Source organism: Bufo bufo, chromosome 1, assembly GCF_905171765.1.
Source record: "Bufo bufo chromosome 1, aBufBuf1.1, whole genome shotgun sequence".
Classification (NCBI taxonomy): domain Eukaryota; kingdom Metazoa; phylum Chordata; class Amphibia; order Anura; family Bufonidae; genus Bufo; species Bufo bufo.
Genome location: NC_053389.1, coordinates 652,852,533 through 652,874,220, shown reverse-complemented (window position 1 = coordinate 652,874,220; position 21,688 = coordinate 652,852,533). Strand labels below are relative to the sequence as shown.

The 21,688-nt window shown below is 42.9% G+C and overlaps 1 protein-coding gene across 1 annotated transcript in view; it reads right to left on the bottom strand.

Moving 5' to 3' along the window:
- GNB5 (G protein subunit beta 5) overlaps positions 1-21,314 on the bottom strand; it is a 44,496-nt gene extending 23,182 nt beyond the window's left edge. Inside the window, exons 1-5 of the mRNA XM_040413961.1 lie at positions 21,139-21,314; positions 10,435-10,571; positions 8,975-9,016; positions 2,889-2,965; positions 2,566-2,698 (exon numbers count right to left, since the gene is read on the bottom strand). Of these exons, the coding sequence (XP_040269895.1) occupies positions 2,566-2,698; positions 2,889-2,965; positions 8,975-9,016; positions 10,435-10,571; positions 21,139-21,250 (501 nt within the window). The 5' untranslated portion in view covers positions 21,251-21,314. The remainder of the gene's footprint in view (positions 1-2,565; positions 2,699-2,888; positions 2,966-8,974; positions 9,017-10,434; positions 10,572-21,138) is intronic.
- Between the last annotated feature and the right edge of the window lie 374 nt (positions 21,315-21,688).

Genomic DNA, 21,688 nt, shown 5'->3' with positions numbered 1-21,688 from the left:
ACCATTATCTCCCTGTCCATGTGAAACAATATATGGTATATACCTGTGATGGCTAACCTTCGGAAATCCAGCTGTGGTAAAACTACAACTCCCAAGATGCACACTTGCTTGGCTGTTCTCAGAACTCCATAGAAATGAATCGAGCATGCACAGCTGGAGAGCCGGCGGTATATTATCACTGGTATATTATACAAACCGGATTCCAAAAAAGTTGGGACACTAAACAAATTGTGAATAAAAACTGAATGCAATGATGTGGAGATGGCAAATGTCAATATTTTATTTGTAATAGAACGTAGATGACAGATCAAACGTTTAATCCGAGTAAATGTATCATTTTAAAGGAAAAATACGTTGATTCCAATTTTCACGATGTCAACAAATCCCCAAAAAGTTGGGACAAGTAGCAATAAGAGGCTGGAAAAAGTAAATTTGAGCATAACGAAGAGCTGGAAGACCAATTAACACTAATTAGGTCAATTGGCAACATGATTGGGTATAAAAAGAGCTTCTCAGAGTGGCAGTGTCTCTCAGAAGCCAAGATGGGTAGAAGATCACCAATTCCCACAATGTTGCGCAGAAAGATAGTGGAGCAATGTCAGAAAGGTGTTACCCAGCGAAAAATTGCAAAGACTTTGCATCTATCATCATCAACTGTGCATAACATCATCCGAAGATTCAGAGAATCTGGAACAATCTCTGTGTGTAAGGGTCAAGGCCGTAAAACCATACTGGATGCCCGTGATCTCCGGGCCCTTAAACGACACTGCACCACAAACAGGAATGCTACTGTAAAGGAAATCACAGAATGGGCTCAGGAATACTTCCAGAAACCATTGTCAGTGAACACAATCCACCATGCCATCCGCCGTTGCCAGCTGAAACTCTACAGTGCAAAGAAGAAGCCATTTCTAAGCAAGATCCACAAGCTCAGGCGTTTTCACTGGGCCAGGGATCATTTAAAATGGAGTGTGGCAAAATGGAAGACTGTTCTGTGGTCAGACGAGTCACGATTCGAAGTTCTTTTTGGAAATCTGGGACGCCATGTCATCCGGACCAAAGAGGACAAAAGGACAACCCAAGTTGTTATCAACGCTCAGTTCAGAAGCCTGCATCTCTGATGGTATGGGGTTGCATGAGTGCGTGTGGCATGGGCAGCTTCCATGTCTGGAAAGGCACCATCAATGCAGAAAAATATATTCAGGTTCTAGAACAACATATGCTCCCATCCAGACGTCATCTCTTTCAGGGAAGACCCTGCATTTTTCAACAAGATAATGCCAGACCACATTCTGCATCAATCACAACATCATGGCTGCGTAGGAGAAGGATCCGGGTACTGAAATGGCCAGTCTGCAGTCCAGATATTTCATCTATAGAGAACATTTGGCGCATCATAAAGAGGAAGGTGCAACAAAGAAGGCCCAAGACGATTGAACAGTTAGAGGCCTGTATTAGACAAGAATGGGAGAGCATTCCTATTTCTAAACTTGAGAAACTGGTCTCCTCGGTCCCCAGACGTCTGTTGAGTGTTGTAAGAAGAAGGGGAAATGCCACACAGTGGTGAAAATGGCCTTGTCCCAACTTTTTGGGGATTTGTTGACACCATGAAATTCTGATTCAACATATTTTTCCCTTAAAATGGTACATTTTCTCAGTTTAAACTTTTGTTCCGTGATTTATGTTCTATTCTGAATAAAATATTAGAAGTTGGCACCTCCACATCATTGCATTCAGTTTTTATTCACGATTTGTATAGTGTCCCAACTTTTTTGGAATCCGGTTTGTATATCAAAATGACTGACACAAAATAGGGCACTCATTTTATTTATTTAAAAAAATTACTTTTTGAAAATTTTTGCATTGTTTTTCCCAAATACAACTAAAACAGAAAAAAAAAAATCAAAATATATTAAAACGGCCTAGGTGTCACGTAACAGTTGTAAAAGTCACAAAAATTATTTTGGTAGTTCAACAAATAAAGTTACCACCATTAAACCACCATGTGCGCTAAATCAGAAAAAAAGTGTCTTGTCATTAAGGACTGGTCATTAAAGTGTTAACCAATGAGCGCTTTCCCCACTAGTAAAGGAAAGTGCTTATTGCGGCTGATATCTGGCTTGTATAATCGTGTCGCAGATCAGACGATAAACATGCAATCGCTTGTTTGTCAGCTGATTTTTATTTTTTATCAAAATGAAAGATGTATGATTATCATGTGTAATCAGGAATATGCTGCAGATAATAAGTAGAACGCAATGAGGGAGGAACGTGATAGTGATCATTCCTCCCCATTCACTTTGCATCAGCCTGTGGAATAGAGCGCCGAGTGGCATTTTTTATTTATTTTTTTGCAGCCCCTTGCAATAGTGCAATGTGACAATGCGGCTCCCAGACCAAAAAAGGTTGTGCACCCCTGGTATAAATACATTTGCAGTAAGCTCCCCCTAGTAGTGGCTGAAGACATCATTTTATCTCCCGTATAAATGGAAGTAAAGGATTTGGAATCAGAAAAAAAGAGCCCATTCTCTTGAATGAGTGTGCCCCCTATACAACATACTTTACCTGCATGTCTGAGTTAGTGAAGCTACAGGCGGACAAGTAGTTGGTGTGCATTGCCACTGACTTCTTCTTAGCAGCCATGTTTTCATTCTTATCAAATGTCAGGGGGTACACAGAGCATTTATTGTCCAATCCCCTGAAATCATGAAAATTCAGAATAAAGAAACAGTTGCAAGTTACAGAGGCTTTCCATACTGTATTTTAGAATCAACCCACATAAAAAAAATATATGTGAAATTACAGCAAAAGTGAAAATGTGTACAACTTTTATGTACAAATAGTCTGTAAATATAACTGTAAATATAGTCTAAATGTGCACAACTTACCCACAAGCAATGGCGCAACCAGAAGGAGCGTACGCACAGGCCATCACCCAGGTGCACGGCATAGTGACTGCGTGCTCCTAGAAAGTGGAAAAAAATATAACATAAAAGTTAAGTGAACGCATCTAAAAATATTTTTCTATAGGTCACAACAATAAAGAAATTCTAATCATAGAAAGTACATTGAAAATCATTAATGTTATGTGCTCTACATTGTAGAACCATAAACAGGAGTGTACTTATAGGGGTGCAAAGGTGGCAGATGGAGAAGGCCCTGGTGCCTGGCTCAAACGCCCTCCTGACAACAGTATTATAACTGGCATATGGTAGGTGGAGGGTCGGTTACACAGTCTGCATTGGGGTCCCGGAGTTATAACTCTGACTATGCTTAAAGGGGCTGGGATACTTATGACATATTTGCTACAGAACTGGCATATCAGCAAACCGAGAGCAAGCCATGCAAGTGCGGCCATCCCTCTATTCAGAATGGAACCAAGCCAGCACTTGGCTATTTTCAGAAGCCGCATTGCGGTGAATTGAGGGTAGCTGCGCATACAGTGGGGGAAATAATTATTTGACCCCTCACTGATTTTGTAAGTTTGTCCAATGACAAAGAAATGAAAAGTCTCAGAACAGTATCATTTCAATGGTAGGTTTATTGTAACAGTGGCAGATAGCACATCAAAAGGAAAATCGAAAAAATAACTTTAAATAAAAGATAGCAACTGATTTGCATTTCATTGAGTGAAATAAGTATTTGAACCCTCTAACAAAAAAAGACTTAATACTTGGTGGAAAAACCCTTGTTTGCAAGCACAGAGGTCAAACGTTTCTTGTAATTGATGACCAAGTTTGCGCACATTTTAGGAGGAATGTTGGTCCACTCCTCTTTGCAGATCATCTCTAAATCCCTAAGGTTTCGAGGCTGTCTCTGTGCAACTCTGAGCTTGAGCTCCCTCCATAGGTTTTCGATTGGATTAAGGTCCGGAGACTGACTAGGCCACTCCATGACCTTAATGTGCTTCTTCTTGAGCCACTCCTTTGTTGCCTTTGCTGTATGTTTTGGGTCATTGTCGTGCTGGAACACCCATCCACGACCCATTTTCAGTTTCCTGGCAGAGGGAAGGAGGTTGTCGCTCAGGATTTCACGATACATGGCTCCGTCCATTTTCCCGTTTATGCGAATAAGTTGTCCTGTGCCCTTAGCAGAAAAACACCCCCAAAGCAAAATGTTTCCACCCCCATGCTTGACGGTGGGGACGGTGTTTTGGGGGTCATAGGCAGCATTTTTCTTCCTCCAAACACAGCGAGTTGAGTTAATGCCAAAGAGCTCTATTTTGGTCTCATCAGACCACAGCACCTTCTCCCAGTCACTCTCTGAATCATTCAGGTGTTCATTGGCAAACTTCAGACGGGCCTGCACATGTGCCTTCCTGAGCAGGGGGACCTTGCGAGCCCTGCAGGATTTTAATCCATTGCGGTGTAATGTGTTTCCAATGGTTTTCTTGGTGACTGTGGTCCCTGCTAATTTGAGGTCATTAACTAACTCCTCCCGTGTAGTTCTAGGATGCTTTTTCACCTTTCTCAGAACCATTGACACCCCACGAGGTGAGATCTTGCGTGGAGCCCCAGAGCGAGGTCGATTGATGGTCATTTTGTGCTCCTTCCATTTTCGAACAATCGCACCAACAGTTGTCACCTTCTCTCCCAGCTTCTTGCTAATGGTTTTGTAGCCCATTCCAGCCTTGTGCAGGTCTACAATTTTGTCTCTGACATCCTTGGACAGCTCTTTGGTCTTTCCCATGTTGGAGAGTTTGGAGTCTGCTTGATTGATTGATTCTGTGGACAGGTGTCTTTTATACAGGTGACTAGTTAAGACAGGTGTCCTTAATGAGGGTGACTAATTGAGTAGAAGTGTCTAACCACTCTGTGGGAGCCAGAACTCTTAATGGTTGGTAGGGGTTCAAATACTTATTTCACTCAATGAAATGCAAATCAGTTGCTATCTTTTATTTAAAGTTTTTTTTTCGATTTTCCTTTTGATGTGCTATCTGCCACTGTTACAATAAACCTACCATTGAAATGATACTGTTCTGAGACTTTTCATTTCTTTGTCATTGGACAAACTTACAAAATCAGTGAGGGGTCAAATAATTATTTCCCCCACTGTATATGGCTTGCTCTCTGTTGATTTTGGGGCCGGATCCCAGAGGTGGGACCCATACCCACCTGACATTTATGGCATATACAATCCATGTGCCAGAAGTGTCTCAGATGCGAATTCCCTTTTAAAGGGGTATTCTGGTTGGTGTATTGTTATTACTTTGTAAGAGTTAGAAAAGTTCCCTATATAATTTTATTACAACTTTCACAGGTTGTCTTAAAACAGTGACCTTACCAATCCACCAAAATTATTGCTTTATTTCAGTCTCTACTGGTTAGGCCTTTTGCTCCTGTTGGGTTAGCATGCATGATACATTTCAAAGCGGCCCAATTCACTGTATGAGAAGCTTTGTGAACATACACTGACTGGTGCATGAGCAGTTATATATTGGTGCCCTACATTTCTATCCTGCTGAATGTGCACACACAGGTAATGCAGCCCAAGAAGAACATGCCATACAGTCTTGTATTGGGGAGAATCCATGCACAGGTCACTGCTGAAGCAAATCGCTGGTCTCAGCTATGTATGGGACGCCTCTGCTGCGGCCAGGGATTGGCTGCAGCGGTGACCTCTGTGTGCAGAATGTCACAGCTGAAGCCAAAAAAACAGAGCGCATCGGTGAGGACTGGAGCACATTGCAGGAAGTAGCAGAGGAGAAAACGAATGAGTATCCATTCATTTGAAATTTTAGGCCGTTTACAGGAGTTGCCTGAGTTTATATATAACTCGTACAACCCGCTCCAGAAAACTGCGCACATTACACCAGAAATCTAGTCTAGCTCATAGCTGGAGTAGATTTCATATCTTTGCATGCAGAGCAGAAAATGCAACACATCTATTTTATATTAAGAGATATGCTCCTCTTAAAGGGGTTGTGCATGAATGGGGGTGGGGGCATGTTAGGTAAACACCCAGCCCCACTTGGCCAAACCTGTAAAGGAAAGATGACTTACCTGTTTCCCGGCGCTGGCTCCCTGCTCCTACAATGCTCCGCTGGGCTCCCTTGATGTCAACATCCGGTTTGACATTGCCGCAGCCAATCACTGGCCGCGGCGGTGACCAGCTCCTCTTATATCATGACAAATGGCCACATAACACAAGGGAATCCGGTCTCTGCCACAGCCAGTGATTGGCTGCTGCAACCGGATGTTGACATCAAGGGAGCCCAGCGGAGCAGAAGGAGCGGAGAGCCAGTGCTGGGAAACAGGTAAGTCATCTTTCCTTTACAGGTCCAACCAAGTGGGGGGGTGGAGAGGTGTTTGCCAAACCGTCCCCCATTCTTGCACAACCCCTTTAATCAATTTGTTGGGTAAATTAAGGCCCGTGTACACAACATTAGCCTTAATAAATCTCCCCTTATCTGTGCAGGTTTTCACTGTGCATTTTGACTGCTAAGCCCATGTGAATATGCCTTAAGTCTGTCACTAAAGGAACCAGGATGAAGAGGTTAAATTCGGAGGTTACATTTACTATGTAATAGAATGGGATAAGCGTATACAGCTTTTGTGGCGAGACTATTATATGACTATTGAAATAAGACTTGTGAATGTGGAGTACACCATTGTTACATAACTTATATGCTTTTCATGTGGGTAATAAGATGTATATATGGATTATGTATACTTACATAGGCATTGTCCTGTGAGGTTTCCCAATGACATAATACACTGCATGTCCAAAAAAAAGTCACCACCTGGATTTAACTAAGCAAATAGTTATGACCCTCCTATTGGATAATTACTTCATGGGCGATTATCTTTCAGCTGGCAATAAGTTATTTAACCCCAACTGGTGCAATGAGTTGCTTCTCATTTCTTAAACAACCATGTCGAAAGACACATCTCGTGGTCGTGGAAAAGATGCTAGTCTGTTTGAGAAGGGTCAAATCATTGGCATGCATCAAGCAGAGAAAACATCTAAGGAGATTGCAGAAACTACTAAAATTGGGTTAAGATTAAGAACTGTCCAACGCATTATTAAAAACTGGAAGGATAGTGGGGACCCATCGTATTCGAGGAAGAAATGTGGTGGGAAAAAAATCCTGAATGATCGTGATCGGCGATCACTTAAACGTTTGGTGAAATCTAATCGAAGAAAACCAACAGTATAACTCGGGGCTATGTTTAATAGTGAAAGTAAGAGCATTTCCACACGCACAATGCGAAGTGAACTCAAGGGATTGGGACTGAACAGCTGTGTAGCTGTAATAAAACCACTAATCAGTGAGGCAAACCAGAAAAAAAGGCTTCAATTTGCTAGGGAGCATAATGATTGGACTCTGGAGCAATGGAAGAAGGTCATGTGGTCTGATGAGTCCAGATTTACCCTGTTCCAGAGTGATGGACACATCAGGGTAAGAAGAGAGGCAGATGAAGTGATGCACCCATCATGCCTAGTGCCTACTGTACAAGCCTGTGGGGGCAGTGCTATAATCTGGGGTTGCTGCAGTTGGTCAGGTCTAGGTTCAGCAACAGTATGTGCTCCAAGAATGAGGTCAGCTGACTACCTGAACATATTGAATGACCAGGTTATTCCATCAATGGATTTGTTCTTCCCTGATGGCACGGGCATATTCCAAGATGACAATGCCAGGATTCATCAGGCTCAAATTGTGAAAGAGTGGTTCAGGGAGCATGAGACATAATTTTCACACATGGATTGGCCACCACAGAGTCCAGACCTTAACTCCATTGAGAATCTTTTTTTTTTTTTGGTGCGACTTTTTTTTGGGACAGGCAGTGTAGATGGTGCCTTAAGTAATAGTCTGTTGTTTTTTTTTGGACCTTTACCAGCTCGTACTGTGCTTTAGATTGTATTCTACCAGCTCTCTATGTAGCTCTCACCCCCCTGAGTTTAATTGTGGTTATTAACTGTAGCTGAATACAGATCATTCCAGTGACCTCTCACAAAATGGCCATATATTAGAAAATAGAAAAGGAAAACCAGAAGTTGGACAAGCTTTCTTGGTGCCAGGTTCAGAATGACTCAATGTTCAGTCCATAAAATTTTGCATTTCAGCTGTATTGTTGACCTGTCCTCAGGGGTCTGACTCTTGGGACAACAACTGATCAGTGGTTTGAAGAGGGCAATTCTTTCTCGGCCAGTGACGCCATGCTCATTATCACATGGCTTATGTGCCGCTCCGTCCCACTGTAGTGAATTGACCTGGACTGCAATACCAAGCACAGCCACTATACAATGTACTTGGTATGCTGTATGGAAGCTGCAGCGCTCATCCAAGCACTATGACTCTTTGAAACATCTGATTGGCTGGAGAGCTGGATGTCGAAACCCCCAACAATCTGATATTGATCACCTATCCCAAGAATAGGTCATCAATAAAGATGAGTGAATCGATTTGTAAGAATTGATTTGTCTCATGAAGCTGAGTTTTGAACCTGACACGGCATGTCCCCAAAGCTGAGTATGCTTACCCTGCCGCTTGATTCATATGGTAGACATCCCGGCTGGCCCTGACAATCTCTCGCCTGCACTATTGCTCCAAGTAGTGGCACAAGCACAGAGGCTCTGCTTCCTAATACGGTTGAGCAGCAACTGCACATGCGCTGATACACTTCCAAATAGTGGCGCATGATTAGTCGCTGCACCAGACGCAAGGACTCTGTGCTTGCACTGCTACTCGGAGCAGCTAGTTTTCCTTTACACCAGTTTTGATAAATCTCCCCCATAGTGTCCAATTTAGATGTAATTGTAACTTATGTTAGTACTGCTATTTTTTTCTGTTCTGTTTTTTTCTGTTTTGGGGCAATAAAGCCATATTTGTTGTCACTTTAGAACTGGCTTCTAGGATATAATGGTAAAACCAGCACTTTGTTACATATAATGACAAGTAGACATGTTTTGCAATCAATTTATTTCAGCTTCCACTGCTTTACACAGGGTCATATGTGCAGATGTGACATACCTTGTTTGTAGTAAAAGCGTCCCACACAATCACTTTTCCATCCTATGTAAGAAAAAAGTAGATCAGCAAGTCTCATAAAGACCGGTAGATGTCTTATGGTCAGTGCAATAGAGGAAGCAGATTAACCAACATTACTAATATACAAGAGAATGAATGGTGATCTATCTACCTGCACCTCCCGAGGATACACACAGGTTCTGATTCTGGGAACTGACCTGATTGTCTGGAGTAGCACATTCCAGATAAGGCTACTTTCACATTAGCGTTTTTTGCGGATCCGTCATGGATCTGCAAAAACGCTTCCGTTACAATAATACAACCACATGCATCCGTCATGAACGGATCCAGTTGTATTATGTCTTATATAGCCATGACGGATCCGTCATGAACACCATTGAAAGTCAATGGGGGATCGATCTGTTTTCTATTGTCAGAGAAAACTGATCCGTCCCCATGGACTTACATTGCCATAACATTCTTAAAGGAAATGTGTCACCATCTCCATTTTTTTGTAAATGGTGGATCCTGTCTTATCCGTCATTCTAATCCTGTCCGTAATGATATCACCTCTGTGTATAGATAAGCAGGTAACTGCAGTAAAGTGATCTGTACAGACCAAGAAGTGGTGCCAATTATTGGGCTTAGTGACCAGTACGAAAACTGCAGGATTTTATCGTTTTTGAGTAAATATAGGTATTGACATAGAAAACTAAAAATAACATAATCAAAAATTCTTAATATGTATACATAAAAACTTAATTTGAACCATAGGTCATTTTCTGATGACACATTTCATTTAAGTACAATCTTTCTTCCTACATTGCTTCTTGACTTTCTATACATCTAATTCCTCTCACAAGAATCACAAAAGTAAAGCCTAAAACGTCTACTATTTTATAAATTTGACTTGGAGCTGCTTTATTTTTTGGCTCCTGAACTCTTCTCTTGAGTACATAGCTGAGATTCATAGAGGAAATTAGCTCGGGAGCTAGGTCCATGGTGATTGCCGCCGTGGCTACCATATTAAATAGGTTTTCTTTTATTACACTGAATTATCTATACAGTCTGGGAGTAAAAATCTAGAAAAATCCAGCACAGCATACAAGTCATACAAGACACTTGAATGACTGGAGATACGCCCTAAATACTTTACAATGTACAATGACACATTATTTAAACATGATAAAAAATATACTAATATAATGACTGTATGCTACAAGTCATAAAATACAATAGGTCTTTAATAAAATAGTATTATTGCTGTATTATGTTGTCTTGCAGTACCTGTTGCCCTGCTACATAATATAGGCGAGGACCCACATCTGTTAAAGTAGGGAAACCCACAGATGCGTCACACAAATGAATCATACTGTGGCTCCCTCAGATGGACAAACACAACATTTTGACAGTATTTTGAGTCAGGTTCACACCCTTCTTAAATACGATTTTGGGTGAGTTACCTGAGATGAGCTGACAATCCTCCTTTTGTCTTTACACCAGTCCATGCAGAGTACTTTGTTACCATGGCCTTTTAGTGTTCTCCTCGTTTTCATGACAAACTGGCCCAGAGAGTCTACACGTTCAGCCACTTGATGTACTACAGAGGAACAGTACAAGCCATTATTGAAAGGTGTAGGTGTAAGTACCAGTGTGGTACCACAGAGGTCTTCCATCAGTGATATTTTACTATGCGATCAACATCAACATTACACATGCAGAAGAAACAATCACCCATCTTTATGCGAGCATGAAAATATATATTGTAGCTGCTGCTTAATAAAAGTATATCAAAACAGTGTTTGCTAGGAAGAATCGATCCCATATTAGTGGCAAGCCTTGGTCCACCATTGACTTCCATAAAAAGAAGTAAAGCCCACAGATGTACAGTATGGAAGTACTACTCTGGTACAGCCATTGGCAGCATGAATTACATTCCCATTGCCAAAATGCAGCTCATTCTCATTGAAAGAACCAAATAACTCAGGTCACATATCCTATTTCACCCAAGCAGAGTCAAACTGGCCTTCTAGATTACCAGATGATCCTCTGGTGGGCCCAGTCTCTAAGTCATAGTAGGCCCTAAAGGTCCAGGAGAAAAATCCCATTTGGAGATGTCTTTGAAGCTAATCACTTTCCTCTTGGGTCTATTTCTTTGATTCTAAACCTGTTAGACTTTATTGATGATATGGGTGCTGGGCCCCAAGAATAATTTCTTCTGGTGGCCCCAAGGAACCCCAGTCGGACACTGCATCCAAAGAACACATAGGCAAGCAGTGCAAAACCAATATAAATGTCCTTTGCTCCTTAATAGCTCATTTTAGACCACTTCCCTCTCTAATTATGAGCCACTAAATGTATTAACTTTGTCTTTGCTTTTACAGTGGTAGAGGCCCCCCCTACCTGTAGGGCCACTGTGCCACCACAGAGGTAGCACATACTGAGGAACATTTACTAAAGTGTTTATGCCACTACTGTACCGTAAAAAAAAGTTGCAAATTAAGGTGCATGCTACTATTGCACAATAATTTGGACTTTTCACTGTCTATCCCTGCACCACTTTTATCATCCAGCCTGAGCGCCTTTGATAAATGACCCCCATTAAGGGAGATATTTAGTTGTTGGCATCGTCTATAAATTGGTGTGCGTGTTGACATGTAAAACATTTTCAAAACACTGAAGAAATCATAAATGGGAAGAAAGCCCATGATGTATGAGGTCAGTTACATGGAAAAATTTCACAAGATGTAAGAGTGTATCATGTGCTTTGATGGGGTAATATCAGCCAGTTATGTCTGGCACAAGGTCAACTAGATGACTTCAAGGTTCGTGACCAAATGAATGTATTATTTTGAATGTACAGGTCAAGAAGGATAATACAGCCTACCAATGCATATTGCAAATTTACGTCATGACATTGCCATCTCGGCTGCACTGAGGTCTGCTAAAGTGGAGTATACTGACATACTGTATTTGTGCACACATAGATTGATATATAATCTGCTATGTACCTGCAGGGCCGTCGCTACCATATAGGCAAGGGGGGCAATTGCCCCCGAGTCCTTAGGGGCCCCCAGTGCCGGGCCACAACTAACTATAACTTACAGCGCTGCGTTAAGCGGATGGTCCCGGAGTCCGGATTAATGGAAAGACTGAGGCGCCACCGGCGAGACACACTGCAGCGGTGCCCACGGCCGCTCTGGGTCCCTCTCTGCTGCCTGCCTCTTTAAGAGAGCAGTGGCTGCTGGAGCGTGCCGCCACTGCCGCACAGGCACGTCTTCACGTTTGTGACGTTGCCACTGCCAGCTCCGCCCCAGAGAAGAAGAAGGAGCGATCGAGCGTCAGCGACTGTCTGCCAGGGAAGCCTAGAGATGTGCTAGCCTGGAGAAATGTGCATTTGGGCAGGGGCAGGGGCATTTTGGGGGGATTAGGGGTTAGAATGATGTGGTGGAGAAATGTGCTATTGGGGAGGGGAGGGGGGGGGGGGATATGTGCTGCTGCCACTGGTCCATGGAAGGGGAGAAATGTGCCATGGGGGGGGGTTGGCACTTGTTACTGGCACATGGGGGGCATGGAGAGGCACTTGTTACTGGCACATGGGGGGCATGGAGAGGCACTTGATACTGGCACATGATTATGGGGCACTATGGGGGCTTCTACTGAGGCCACAAAGAAAAGGGTATTTTATATGGGGGGCTCTGTGTGGTACTAGTATTATCAGGGGTATTATCTGTTTCTGCAGTATAGTATTGGGAGCACAGTGGCACAGTATTGGGGGTAGTAGGATGATTTGTCCAGAAGATGAGAGGATGATGGAAAAGTAGTAAACTAAGATTTTTATTTTTTTGTCAAACTGCAGAGATGGAAAATGGCGACAAATTGGTGGTCTGGTCTGAAGGTCTGAAAGGAGAAGTTGAGGACAGAGAACATCTACATCAAAGGAGACGTCACTGGATGTAAGAGGTATGGGGCGCTGTATTTATGTAGTGATGGGGGGGACGTTAAAGTCAGCAAGTGTCGTGTGGGATTGGGCCCCTTATTGTTTTTCGCCCCAGGGCCACATTTCACCTGTGTACCTGTAATAATATCCCTAATGAAATGCAAAAAATATGACTTTGTTATAGTTAATGAAAACAAGGAAGCTAAACAACATAGTTCTGCGATGTGCTGAAAGGAAAGCAGTGTTTTGCTATGAGATAACACAAGGTGCCCTTTCCTCATTCCATACGAACGCTCTTCACACCCAGGTACAATAGTGTTCTGCTCATCCCTGTGTTACATAATTATGACATAAGCAATCTGTTCTAGCATGACATTGGATTTATCACTTAGTAACCCAACATTAGTCTCAAAATAGATGTGTGTTCAAAACACTGATTATTCTCAGGGAAGTGTTCGCTTTACTTCGGCACTGACAAGTCAAGTCATGCAGACTAGTAACCTACTGTACTACCAAGCTCTAGGTATGGATCTCATCTGCGGTGGTCTGGCTTTAACAGTCCCCTGATTCTCTCTGTATGCAGCTCTATGGTGTAACCATATCCTGTGGATACAGATGTAGCAGGGTTAACACACAAACTCTTAACTCAAATTTCTTAACTCATTGCGTTATCTTGAAACAAAAGCCATTGAAAAGCAATTGAAGGTGTTTGCTTAACGCATTTAGTTTAGATAACATGTCTCATAAAGCATGTGTGTTACCTATACTACATCTGTAGGTCATCAATATGCACTGGCTGCACAACCCCTTTAAATCATCATCTGCTAGCAGTGGATGGTCCTGTGTAGACAGAAATGATTCTTTATGGCGATGATTCTGTATGGAGATGATCGATCACAGTAACAATCCCTTATTCCCTACAGAAGGGATGACTGCTGAGTGTAACTGCATCTCTTAATGACAGGCAATTATCAAGAGCAATTGGTTCGTTCCCAATAATTGCCTGTTCAGTCTGGCCCATGTAAAAGTCCATATACAGACTGGCTAGAATCGACACTGGCAAATGGTGAGACTGATGACAGACATTTGGACACCATTCAGCTTTTTCGTTTATCTGCAAGGAACCAGACCAAACTTTGTAAGGGGAGACCTATGATAACAAAGACAGACAGTGGGTCTGGAGATCAAACTTCTCAAAACTGAAAATCTTAATGGGATTATTTCCTAATTTTTTAAGGATCTGTGAAATAAACCACGGTATCATCTTACATCCTTCCTGTGTTTCATCAGTAGATGTCTGAGAAATGACTCTGAAGTGTAGAGACAGATTGCAATATAAAAAAAAAAACAGCAATAAAAATCAGGGGACTAGAAAATGATATTTTTTTATACAACACATAATATTTCTGGCACATTGACATCATTTCTAGTGGAAAGTTGCAGATTAGCTGGCAGCTTCAACAGTATAATAGTTAAAGGGGTTCTGCACTTTGTTTAAACTGATGATCTATCCTCTGGATAGATCATCAGCATCTTACTGGCAGGGGTCCGACACCCGGGACCCCTGCTGATCAGCTGTTTGAGAAGGCAGCGGCACTCCAGCAGCGTTGCCGTCTTCTTACTGTTTACCGCTGGCCCAGTGACGTCACGACTAGTATTAACTGGCCTGGGCGCGGCTAAGCTCTGTTCACTTGAATGGAGCTTACCCCGCCCAGGCCAGTTGATGTTACAAGTCGTGACGTCACTCGGCCAGCGGTAAACAGTGAGAAGGCCGCAGTGCTGCCTTCTCAAACAGCTGCTCAGCGGGGGTCTCGGGTGTTGGACCCCCGCCGATCAGATGCAGAACCCCTTTAAGCTATGTGTAAACCTGGTCTCATAGTAAAGCTATACATCTGCTCACACAGTGGAAGGCAGCAACAAGACACTACACTACAAGATGATTGATTATGGGAGTGCCTGTGAGGAGTCCAAGAAAGCAGGTCCCTCATGAAAGAGGATACTGGCTGGCCTGCCTCTATACCTAGAAGTCATCTCAGACACCCGATGCATTGATAATATTAAACTTAGTAGTTTGTTAAATAATCGACCCACTTTTTTTATATGAACATAGGTTGGTTAAGATGTTGTATTCTGCCCATCTGTATGTAGCGCAGTCAGTCTACTGTACAATGTGCCACTTGTACATGGGGTGTAGGACAAGGGGCCCACCTTGCTCCAGCGCCCACCAAGGGATTCCCCTGTAGGCCAGTCCGAGCCTGGCTGGGTACATCCCCGTTCTCAGGATCATTCAAATGATGACACGTTTCCACTAGGTGGCCTTAGGGACCTATTACACCTGAAGATAATTGTGTTTGTATGAATGCTTGCTAGCGATGATCTGGCTCATTCATCAGGTAATTGGAATCTTTTATCAGGTTTAATCCTCGTTTGTTGGCGGCAGATCGTGCTGTGTAATCAAGATCTGCTGCCGGCAAACACTGATCCAGTATGGGGACGAATGATGGCATTAGCGATCACTCCATCCCATACTGAGGAGGAGATCGCTGCATGTAATAGCTAGCGAGCAGGCGATTTTCGTGAAGGAACGCTTCCTTCCCGACAATCGCCTGATTCATCTGCAGATGTAATAGTACATTTAGGGCTCATGCACACGACCATATGTATTTTGCGGTCCGCAAAACACGGATTCACAAAAAAAAAAGGATGACATCCGTGTGACGTCTGTGTTACATCCGTTTTTTTGCGGATCCATTGTAACAATGCCTATCCGTGACTGCAAAAGGGACAAGAATAGGACATGTTCTATTTTTTTGAGGAACGGACTTGCGGACATACGGATATGGAATGCACACGGATTTCTGCAACCCCATTGAAATGAATGTTTTCGCATACGGGCCGCAAAAACCCCAGAACGGACATGGACAAAAAGTGCGTTTGTGTGCATGAGCCATTATGCCGTGGTGTAACTAGAAGTGACTGTGCCCCAAATAAATTATCTTTCAGTCCTCCCGTTGGGCCCTTTCTGATTTCGGGCCCCGTAGCAGCCGCTTCCCCTGCTTCCACTATCGCTACGCCACTGGTCTTATGTATACAATTGTCTTCATGCACAGTTGGTTTATCATTGTTAAAAAAAAAGAACTCTAGCCAGAAGACAACATGCCCATTTCTGATATCTCCAGGACACATTAACCAGTAATAAACTACAAAAAAAATCCACAATTCACTACTGGAGACTTGTGCTGCATTAAAGGGGTTGTCTCACTTCAGCAAGTGGCATTTATCATGTAGAGAAAGTTAATACAAGTCACTTCCTAATGTACTTTTATTATCCATATTGCTTCCTTTGTTGACTGGATTTGTTTTTTCCATCACGTTATACACTGGTCGTTTCCATGGTTACGACCACCCTGCAATCCATCAGCGGTGGCCGTGCATGCACACTATAGGAAAAACTACAAGCCTATGTGCGCACCTACTGTGCCGGTTACCAGAGAGACCAGTGCTGTTTCCTATAGTGTGAAAGCACGGCCACCCCTGATAGATTGCAGGGTGGTTGTAACCATGGAAACGAGCATTGCATAATGTGATGGAAGGACGAATCCAGCCATCAAAGGGAAGCAATATGGACAATAACGATACTTTAGAAAGTGCTTCGTATTAACGTCCTCTACATAATAAATACTATTTGCTGAAGTATTTAACTTCCCTGGCAGTCAGGACTACTCTGTTAAAGGCAACATGGCATATTATGTCCACGACAGCCAGGAATACCTGGATGACACCTACTGACCATGACTCCTGCTGCACCAGGCACCAAGAAAATATCTTCTAGAGTCTGGTATTCATGGTATTCATTTCACATATGGATGTAAGATGAGGAAAGCAAGCATCAAATTTCATAGTTTTTTACTTGCATTATTTTTTTTTTATAATCTTAGCTGTGCACATGAACCTGCCGCTTGTGTGTGCTGCAGGGCATTGTATGTGAGCAAATCAGAGGCATTCTGTGATACCATGGGCCAGTCTGCCATTACATCGTCCCAGGGCAATCCTGATTCCTTATCTAACAGTTAGGTCGACTTGCTGGTAAAACATTCTGTGTAGAATTTATAAAGTTCAGATTGGTGGAGGTCGGACACTCGGGCACCCCTACCAATCAGCAGTGTTCTCGTCAGTGTTTACCTGCACGCCATCGGTGGTGTAGTGGCGGTGCAGTGTAATTACAAATGTTGGTCCCATTCAAGTTAATGGGAGAAGAAGGTGTAATTATACCGCTCCACAACTACAATACAGACAGCATGCAGGTAGCCACTGAAGAGAACAGAGCACCAGCCCCACAGCCCCTTCAAACAGCTGATCAATGGGGGTGCAGAGAGACAGTCCTGAGGACAGGTCATCAATATCACAAAACTGGAACATCCAGTTAAATCACTTATGGCTCCATAAAGTGGTTTTCCAGAACCAACAACTTGATGACCTACCATAAGTCATCATTATCAGATTGGTGAGGGGCCAACACATGACACACATACAGATCTGTAGCCTGCAAATGGTCACTACACAGTGTATGTGGCTGTGGTGTTTTGGCTCCATATGCTGGATACTTCTGGAACAGCGGCAGTCGCTAACACTTGATCTTCAGAGGTGTCTAATGATGGACCCCCACCAATATGATATTGATATTAATATGTTAGCCCCAAAAGACCTGTTTGAAAATGCCAAACAGTGTTTTTAGTGGCGTTTTTAGTTTTGTTTGTTTTTTTTGTTACATTTGAAGCTTGCATTTTTTCTGACCTTTTCCAAATACTATAGAGAGGCCTATGAAAAAAAAACAGAAAAAAAAACACAATTTCTAGACCATCCTGTGTTATGAAGAATTCAGCACAAGCCGCAAAAATCCAACAAATATGGCAAAACCAAACACTAGGTATATATGTTCTTTTCAGTAATTTGCTACAGACTAAAGTATTATCTGGCTGCAGCACAAAAACACTGCGTGTGAGCTCAGCCAAATGGTGTCCACAGCCGTTTTCACTTTTTAGCCGCTGGACCATTACCCAGAAGGACATATATGTGTATGCCAGCTACTTTTCCCATTGGATATTCTATACCCAGCTCTGATCCAGATTTAGGGCTTATGCATACGAATGTATTTTCTTTCCGTGTCCGTTCCGTTGTTTTTTTTTGCGCACCGTATGCGGAACCATTCATTTCAATGGGTCCGCAAAAAAAATGGAAGTTACTCCGTGTGCATTCCGTATGTCCGTATTTCCGTTCAGCAAAAAAATAGAACATGTCCTATTATTGTCCGCATTACTGTTCTATGAAGGGCCAGCTGTTCCGTTCCGCAAAATACGGAATGCACACGAATGTCATCTGTATTTTTTGCGGATCCATTTTTTGCGGACCGCATAATACATATGGTTGTGTGCATGAGCCCTTAGAGGGATATTTGGGGTGGAATAAATTTGGAGAATAAAATATATTTTATAGTTACTGTAATTCATGCAATTGTCCGTTTAGTATAGGACCTTGTCCAGTCTTGGTTTGGGAATTTCACATCACAAGTTACTCTTCCTCTATCTGGGTCATGCCGTTTTCTATCTCATATTTAGGCCCCTTGCAGACGAGTGAGACGGATTAGGTCCGGATGCGTTCAGTTAAGAATGCGCGATTTCACAAGCAAGTTCATTTAGTTTTGCCTGCGATTGCGTTCAGTTGTTCAGTTTTTATCGCGCGGGTGAAATTCGCATTGATGTGTTTTTCATGCGCGTGATAAAAAACGGAAGGTTTACAAACATCTCTTAGCAACCATCCGTGAAAAACGCATTGCATCTGCACTTGCTTGCGGATGCAATTTTTACGCAGCCCCATTCACTTCTATGGGGCCTGCGTTGCGTGAAAATCACAGAATATAGAGCATGCTGTGATTTTCACGCAACGCACAAGTGATGCGTGAAAAACAACGCTCATGTACACAGACCCATTACAATGAATGGGTCCGGATTCAGTGCGGATGCAGTGCGTTCGCATCACGCATTGCACCCGCGTGGAATACTCGCTCGTCTGAAAGGGTTTTTTTCTCAGACCTACGGCACTGTTATTGTCTGCATCGTGCTACATTTGTTATTGTTGCTGTGCACATGATATTCCTGACGTACATTTACATAGAGATGCTCACAGTGCCACAGTCAAAGCTTCTCCAAAAAGATAGGGTGAAAAGAACAGACTCGAGTTCTGAAGATAATATGAGTCACTATAATTAGCCCTAAGATATCCTATGTGTATGCTATTTTATAATTGAGGTGGTATCATTCCTGGCTTCATCTCACTGCTGGAGACAGCCCAGTAGTGCTCAGCTATTTCTGGTAGTCCAATAGAGAATGAATGGAGCGGCACAGTGCATGCTCAACCAGACACTCCATTCATTTCAAGGTACGGGCCCCTATTCTTGTGATTGATAGGGTTCGCCACAGTCAGACCCGTCTTTGGATAGGGGATAACTTGTTATAACCAGAATACCCCTTTAAAGTGAATCTGTCACAGATTTTTAGGCATCACTTATGGAACTGTGTGGGTGTTACTTAAAGTGGTTGTCTGGGTTCAGAGCTGAACCTGGACATACCCATAATTTCACCCAGGCAGCCCCCCTGATGTTAGCATCGGATCATTTCATGCTCCCATGCTCTCCCTTGCCCTGTGTTGGATCGCGCAGGGCACAGGCTCTTTTATTTACAATAACACACTGCCGGGCGGAGGCTTCCGCCCAGCAGTGTGTTCGGTGACGTCACCGGCTCTGATGGGCGGGCTTTAGCACTGCCCTAGACGTTTTACAGGCTAGAGCAGCGCTAAAGCCCGCCCATCAGTGCCAGTGACATCACCGGGCTCACTGCTGGGCAGAAGCCTCTGCCTGGCAGCCCTATGGAGAGCCCAGTTCGTCACCGGAACTCCAGAAAATGCCTTTGCCCTGCGCTATTTAGCGCAGGGCAAAAGAGAGCATCGGAGCATGAACTGCTCCGATGCTCAAGTCAGGGGGGCTGCCGGGGTGAAAATGGGGATATGTCCGGGTTCAGCTCTGAATCCGGACAACACCTCTCACACAGAACTGGTGCACATCTTTCCCTTATACCTCATGTCTGTGAAGGCTCCACTGCTGGTTTTGACTCCTAATTACTGATGGAAATCACTGACCAAACACTTGACGTGTGAATAAGGCCTAAGACTGGGTTCACACATAGGAGGAGATTTATCTACCCCATATGCCATGTAAAAAAGTTTCTACGCTGCCCAAGCTACTTTCAGAAAAAGGGGAATGGCATGCATGGGGCCATTGGCCCCTTCAGGTCCATCATAATTTACGCCAGTTTTCTGTTGTAAATGATAGCTGAAATCTATGCCTGTTATCAGCTGGTGTAGATTTCATTTTAGGTGCATGGACGGCTGGAAGATGCTCTTAATTTACTATGAGGTGTGTCCCTCGTCATAAGTTATGTGCATCCTTTAGTGGCACAGGCTGAAGCAGAAAACGCTGGTCTTGATAAATCTCCCCCAGGAATTTTTATGGTGTTTTTTTATGCATTTTTTCCTGAAAAAGACACCAGGTCCAAATATTAGATGAAAGGCTATGGGAATTATGAAACGCAGTACATACGTGCATTGTTTTTGTATTGCAGTGCGTTTTATGTTTCCATGCCATTGCTGTTTACATTGTAGCATGTTCTAACAATGTCCTTTTTTCAGGTGTTTTTCCCTCCACTTCTCTATAGAAAAAAAAAATGCATTTCACACACGTGTAAAGAAAAAAAAGCCATCAAAGACTCCTTTTTTAGGACATACGAGCAGTGCCCATCTCAGTGTAACCTAATATACAGTCCTAATTTATGATGTCATCACCTGGTGTGAATTACGTAGTGAAATCACATGTCCTGTATTGTAATTCTAAATATCCCCTGAGACATAGTAACGTCCGATTCATCAGCTCTGTACAGTACAGTGTGGACTGCATGACTAATGATTTGTATGAGAGCAATCCTGGGAAACATGTCAGACTGGGAATGATGCGATCCAGTGCATGGGATGACATGAATATAATACAAGGATCCGTTACAGGAAGCCTTAGTCTGCCTCTTAGTAAAGGGAGCCCTCCTCTGTCATGTCACCAGCCCTGATCACTTCCCAGCTGAGTCCCCGAGCAGATGTCACAATGGACAGACACAAACATACGTACGCTCTACATCATGCAGCTTGGCTCTCTCTTCCTCCAGCTTCCCTTTCAGGCTCTCTGCCTCGTTCTTCAGGGAGGCCAGGGTCTCGTTCTCTTGCAGTCCCTCGGTTGCCATCTTGAGATAAACAAGAGAGAGAAGGTTGCAGGAGAGGAGGGAGGTGGAAGTGGAGCAGTGTATAATGGGGATGGCTGCACTAGCAGGGATGCTGGAGACAAGACTTTTTTTTTGTAACAAGAATAGCTTTATTTGGTCGAATGCAAAAGGGCATTTTGTTATATTTTATTGCTATTTCTAGCTGAGGAAACAACGTCTCCATCAATATTAAATCACAATACACCATATATGATGAAGAATGCATTATTCCATGGGTACATACAAATATATTTCTGAAGGACAGTGTGATTGTGGATAATATATATATATATATATATATATATATATATACACAGTATACACATATACACAGTATCTTATACAGGTGAAACTCTAAAAATTTGAATATCGTGCAAAAGTCTATTTATTTCAGTAATGAAAATTAAAAGGAATTGCATT